General features: G+C 49.0%; 1 protein-coding gene across 1 annotated transcript; it reads right to left on the reverse strand.

The window, feature by feature from the left end:
• Window positions 1-663: 663 nt before the first annotated feature.
• On the reverse strand, window positions 664-3803 carry OCSTAMP (osteoclast stimulatory transmembrane protein; the record flags this gene model as incomplete). Its single annotated transcript, XM_082773399.1, has 3 exons — window positions 664-1005; window positions 1826-2870; window positions 3760-3803. 3 exons carry the CDS (start codon window positions 3801-3803, stop codon window positions 664-666), a joined length of 1431 nt encoding a protein of 476 aa, XP_082629525.1.
• Between the last annotated feature and the right edge of the window lie 2758 nt (window positions 3804-6561).

Here is a 6561-nt window from a genome sequence, read left to right on the forward strand (position 1 = left end):
CCCATCTTGTGGTCGTGTGGGTCTTCAATGCATGTCAGCAGGCTAAAAAACATTTTGTGTGACTGTGTGTGTGCGAATAAACCATCTTCTAAAGGCTAATAATTATCCCACCTACACAGATCTCTATGCATGAAACTGAAAGAAAAACTCCTCAACAATTAAATTAATCATCTCAAATGGGTTTTCCTTCTTGCTGCCTGTGGGATAATGTCAGAGAAAAAGGAAGTGTGCACTTCCTCCAGCAGGGCCGGGGGGAGGTAAAGGAGCTCTTCCCCCACCCTGACTCCCACATATTTCCCAGTTAGCCTTGCCTAATACTGCCAACATCTTCCCAGTCATCCCAGTCATATGAGCTATATCAGGTCTTTTTTCCACTGGTCCTGGAAGAGCTGACTCCAGAAAAAAAAAAAAAGAAAAAAAAAAAGAAAAAAGAAAAAGACTAGTAAGTTTAGCCATTTTTTTCTTAAATTAATATTAAATATTAACATTTGGCTTTTCTCTCTCTCCCTCTCTCTCTCTCTCTTTTTTTTTTTTCCCCCAAATATTTTTCCTGGATTCCAACCACTTCTCTGACTCTAAAAAAAATGAATTTGGTGATCCCTTTGCAGAAGCCTGCACCCATCCACTGCCACAAGGTGTTTCCTCGTGTTTCCCAAAAAGGCCTCAGTTTTTCGGGCAGCTTTGCTCCTCCGCATACTTCCTGGACAGCTTGCTGTAGAGGTAAAGTGCTCGCTCTTCCTCCCGGCTCTCGAAGAAGGAGGCCGCGATTTTCCTGCACAGGCGGCGAGCGTAGGTTTCCAGAAACACGGTGGCATAGATGATGCAGAAGAGCAGCACCATGACAAACAGCACAGAGGGGTTGGGGGGCAGCGGGGGGCTGATGTTGCAGCGAGCAGAGCTGAAGGTCAGGTAGTGATGGTAACTCTTCTCAAAGTCCCGCAGGGTCGATCCTTTGTCAGGGAGCTGAAACAGACTCAGCAAAAAGGGCAGGGGCTGTATTTTAGCCTGGAATAAAAAGAGTAAGAGGTTAAATGGGGTATGAATGGAACAAACCCAACTGGTTACCACAGAAATATCAACCTGGAGGTGTGCAGTCACCCTTACAGCTTGTTTGGGTGCAGTGAGACAGGGGATTGAAATGTGCCTCAGGCTGAGCAGGAATAACTGCAACTGGAGTGGGCACCGAGTACATGGCACGGTGAGATCCAGTCCCGTCATCTTCACCTGCTGCCACAGTGACCGTGATGGGGTGCTCCATGTGAGATTCACAGTGAAATATAGTCTAGAGGGTACCAGGAGCTGCATATTTGAATATTAGGGTGTGTTTCTCAGCCCTGATTATTTTACTATAAGCAGGAATCTGAGCTAAAAAGCTGGGACTGGGAGCTGCTGTTTAGGTATGTGCTGCACTGGAAGGAGAAATTGAGGCTGTGCCTGGTTTTGCACCTCTCCACATACCCAAGCCTTGTGTTGCTTGTCCAGCTGGCTGCTGGGGAGGGAAGAAGGCAGCATGTAAAGCCCCACAGGTAGCTGTCTCCACCGGCACCTCCCGTGATGTGGTACAACACAGCAGGTACCCCACAGAGGGAAGCCAAGAGATGTGCCTTCCCCCGACGCACAGACATGGTGCAGGAGACATTTTGCCCACTGTGGCTGACACTGTGGCTGTGACTTTTCCTTTTCAGTAGCAGCTGTCTCGAGCCCCCTCCTCCCTCCATCCCTCCTGAACACTGAGCAGAAATGCAGCCCCAAGCAGGGCTTGGTTAGAGGGACAGAGAAGCCGATACAGAAGTATGTCCTGAGCAGGAGGGGACCTGGCACTCACGCTGTATTTGATGCTGAGCGTGATGGGCACCACGGAGAGATGAGCAACCTTCCTCACGGCTGTGTCCGCCATGCTGAAGGTGACGTGGTCCATTGCCACCACCACCAGCATCAGCGTCAGGGCCACAGCGAGGCGCAGGGCCTGCACCAGGCACAGCAGCACTTCTTCCCGGGACAACTTCAGGCCCGTGGGCTGAATGAGGTTTTTGGACCAGCTTCCCAGCAGGTGAGGAGTTTTTCTGTCCACAGCTAAATGCTCCAGCTTCTTGGTGATGTAAAAATTGTCAAAGCGGAGGTTGGTGAGGTAATTTTTCAGATACCACGCAGACTCAAAGCAGAGGTAGAGCACGGAAAAGCCAGCGACCAGTTTGTTGCCCACTCGTACGGAGTCTTTGACCAGTTCTTCAACAGCCAAAAAGTCCCTCCTGACCTTCTCACCAGCCAGGTGCATCTGCTGGTTAATCAGGGAGCTGTTGTGAAGCAGTGAAAACCTAAAATGCCCGTTCATAGGCCTCCAAATATTAATGGAGTTACCGGCTGCTTGGATCTCCTCCCCAAACTCCCAGGAAGCCGTCCCCAGCAGAGCAGTTGAGTTCAGCAAGCTCTCGGAGGAATTCTTGCAGATGCACTTGATGACCTGCAGAATGGTTTTAATGTTGCTCACGATGTTTGGGGTCACATTAACCGCCACGATCATAATGCAGGTCGACAAGAGGAGCTTCCGACCTTGCTTGGTGCCCAACGTGGGCATGATCATGCTGAAGACACAGCGGGCAGGGTGCACCAGGAACAGGGTCAGGAGGAGGAGCAGGCTGAAGGAGACAGCCATGGCCACAGCAAGGTGCCAGGAGTGCTCCAGGGAGGCAAAGAGCCAGTTGTAGAAGAGGCCTCCGACCACAGCGGCGAGGCAGGAGCACTGCAGGAACAAGTCCCGCAGCTCCCTGCTGCCTGCAGGGACCGGCTTGGAGTAAATACACCATAGATCTGCCACCATCCTGCTCACCCTTGGGAACAGAAAGTCTTCACAGTAGGCACAGACACTCAACCTGTGCAAAGAACAAGTGGCGGGGTGTTAGCAGAGGAAATAGAGAGGCACTAATTAGGGGGCTTTGTGACCTCCCTCTCTGAGTGCCTCTGGTCTCGCTCTGCCTCTCTGCCAAGCCGAGCTGTTGACACCGAGGTCTTTCCTGCAGCCACATGGGCCAGGAAAGTTCAAGGCATTTCTTGAACTGAAGTGCCAATTACAACGCTACAGCTCCTCCTTTAACATCAGCAGAGGAAAGCATTATATTCTATAAAAACCATAATAAAGCCACTTGGAGGGCTGAGCTCTAGCCATGGCTAGGAGCAGCTCTGGTGGTTAGGTAGAGGATGCTGGGGGAAGAAAAGCAAAGAGGAGGTGCCTGGCTGCTGTGGAAATCATTAGTTAGCCTTGTAATTAAAAGGAGTTCAATGGATTGGAGGAGGTGGAGTAGTCTCTGCTCTCCCTGCTTCTTAATAGGAAAGCAGACAAAAGGCAGCAAGTTTAAGGGTGACAAATACTGAGCCGATCAGAGAAAACAGTTTCACACTAATGTTCAGTGCCAGAGGAAATCTCCAAGGATAAGAATTTGGCCTTTGCAGACAGGATGAAATGTCCCATAGAGCTATTTAAATGTCTAATGAAAACAAAAGTTTGGGAAGAAATACCATTTCTCAGGCCTCAGAGGAGGAATGACTCTCCAGAGACCAGAAAACCTGGTGGGGAGAAGGATTCTCCCACCACAATTTGCAACCCCCTCCCCAGGATCAGACCCCACCAGGCTGATCCCATCTCCCCTGTCATGGCAGGAGAGATGGAGGAAGAATTTTGCCTGGCAAGCCCAGCTAATCCTTTTACTGAAGGTTTTTCAGCAGAAGAAGGGAAGCAGAGGGAGCGAGGCAAACACTACGTACCAACCAGCAGAGATGTGCCCCAGCCCTGCCCGTAAGCTCTCCATGCTCCGGTGCCTCGTCACTCTCAGAAAGGATGTTGGAGGCAGCCGCTGGGTGACCCACGGTAGGAAACCAAGGCACCTCGCACCAGGGAGCAAGGACTCAAAGCCAAAACGAAGGTCAGCAAATGCTGGCAATTCCTGATGTGAGAGGGCAAAGCTGGTACAGACAGTCCAAGAGTAACCCCACTCCAGTGCTGCCCAGGCTTTGCACCTCCTTGGCTCTTACTGTTAGTGGAGAAATCCTGGTGTATTGTGCAGAAATCTTGTTGTAATGACACATGGCCAAGAAAAATGAGTCAGTACGGAGTGACCAGGATGGAAGAAGCATCACATGGGTACTGGGGTGTCACTGTCCTCTAGTGGGAAACAACTTGCCTCATCCTAGCCAGCAGTAGGGTGAGGATTGCACTGAGAGAAGATTCCACTCATACAGCAAAGGGGAGTTGAAGGCTGCAGGGAGGCTATGTTTGTCCAGTGGCTCTGGGCAGCAAAAAGTGTTTGTATCCCTCAGCAAACCCAGCCAAAATGCTTCCACTTGGCTCTAAATCATTCCCTGTGGGCTGGGGCCTGAGGGAGGGCTAAGATGTTATATACACCAAACCAGTAGCCAGCAAATGAGCTGGAACAATAATTGCCTAACTTTTCCCAGGGCACAATGAACAAGCTTGCTCTGCTTTATAAATAAATAAATACATACATAAACAAAATTTAAGTATAAAAAATATATATATTTTAAAAGGGTGGGGGGGGGTAATAAAAGAAAAAAAGGGGGAAAAAAAAAAAAAGGAAAAAAAAAAAAAAAACCACGAATGCTGTGAGCATGCTGTGAGTGAGCACGTGTGTTTGTAGACCTCCATACAGATGTGCATGGGCTGGGGTGCAGGACATGGCCAGGACTGTGCCAGCTCCATGAAGCAACTGTGACATCTTGTGGCCAGGCTCTGCTAGAGTACTTCAAGGTCTGCGTTCATCTGAGCTCATAAACTACAGCTGTCAGTGACTGGAGACTTCTAAGGAAAACTGAGGAAGTGAAGGAGAAAATTGGGGCTGACGAGCCGGTGAGCGGGATGTGTGCGCTCTGTGTCCCTGGGGTGCTTCAAGGGGCCTCCCCTGGCCAGTCACCAGGAGTTCATGGCCCAGCACACCATGGGATGGCTGGGCTTGGCAGGCTCCAGTCTCCACAGAGCTCAGGATCTATAATTTTCTTGCTCTGATATCCCTAGTGTAGACTTCCTAGCACTTTAGCAGACGCAGAGCATCTTGCTAGGACACCTGTGAGTCCGACCTGTGGTGACAGGGCAGCCACCACGTGGTGACGGTGCTGCACGGGGCTGCAAAGGACAGCAGCAGCAGTCTGGGGTGCCCCCTGCTACGAATTTTAAGACAATGTCTGGGTGATAACAGAGTTGCAGAACTGCTATGATTTAAGGCTGAAGGTACTTTCACAAATCAAGAAATTGAGGGTGTGGGAGGGATCAGCCCAACAGCAGTGACACTTTCTTTGTTAAAAACCACCTGCAAATGAAAAACTTACAGTGATACAGTCAGCTCATGTCGGTGGTTTCTACTATAGAAATATAGAAAAATCCCAGCAAAACTTTGTGAATGATCTGGGATGAATATGACAAGGGAGCCAATGTTACCAGACATGCAACAGCTTAATTTTGCCCATCATGCCCTGATTTCTGTGTCAGGACTCTCACTTTCTGTCCTGAACTCCATGCATCGCTGCTGGGTACAGCCAGGCTATGCACAGCCCTGGAGCTGCTCAGTGCTGCAAAGCCCCACAGTGCTGGTTGTCTGTGCAAACAGTTTGTAAAGACACCCAAACACTTCTGGAATAAAAGAACCTACAAAATGCTTTCCTACTGTAAATAAACCAGAACGATTTTCCTCCAAGCGTCTCAGGAGAACATGTGGACGTTCATCCCAGATTGGATGGGAAACATCAAAGGAGTAAAGCAGAGATATTCTGGATGTTGAATTTCAATGCATGAGTGGCATTTCCTGTTTAATTAAAATTCACAAGCAGGCTGCTAATGTGAGTGGCTTTTGTGGCAGTTGTTGGATTCCTGCATTCCTAGAGAACTGGTACACAGGCAGGCAAAGTTCCTCTGAAATAACAGGGTTTAAGTAATGGAAGGTTAATACAGCATTCAAAATGCCCTTTCCAGGGATTTTTCATATCTCTAGCCACATCACAATACCTTCAAGAATAATAGGGTTGACTTACCGTAAAAAGCTTCTTTCAGTGATTTTTAGCACTAGCAGCAGCAAGCAGAACTGTAGCTTATTTATGTAGGTTCAACCTTGAGTCCCAGAAATACTAAATCTTTAAATCTGCTTAAATAAAATAAAATAAAATAAAATAAAATAAAATAAAAAATAAAATAAAATAAAATAATAAAAGCCAGAACAGTCCTGCTCTCATAGATGCCTAGATACAGAAAAGCAGAATTAGTTGATGGTGCCATCCATACGCCTTAACCAGATCCTCTGGAGGCCCTGGGAAATGCACACAGCCTCCTGCTTATGAAGAGGTTAAAGCAGGCAGAAGCCAGGTCTTTGACTAAAGCAGGGGCTTAGCATCCTGGTGCTCCTTGCACCTTTCCCAGGTCTGCCAAGGCCACACTGTGGGACCACGGGGAGGTCCCCAACCCCCTCCCTGCCTCAGTTTCCCACCCCTGGTGCAGGGATGGGGACACAGCAGATGCTCCAGCAGCCAGCGGTGGCTCCCTGCAGGAGCAGCAGCCCTAGCTGG

Source organism: Aythya marila (assembly GCF_965140915.1).
Source record: "Aythya marila genome assembly, chromosome: 16".
Taxonomy (NCBI): Eukaryota; Metazoa; Chordata; class Aves; order Anseriformes; family Anatidae; genus Aythya; species Aythya marila.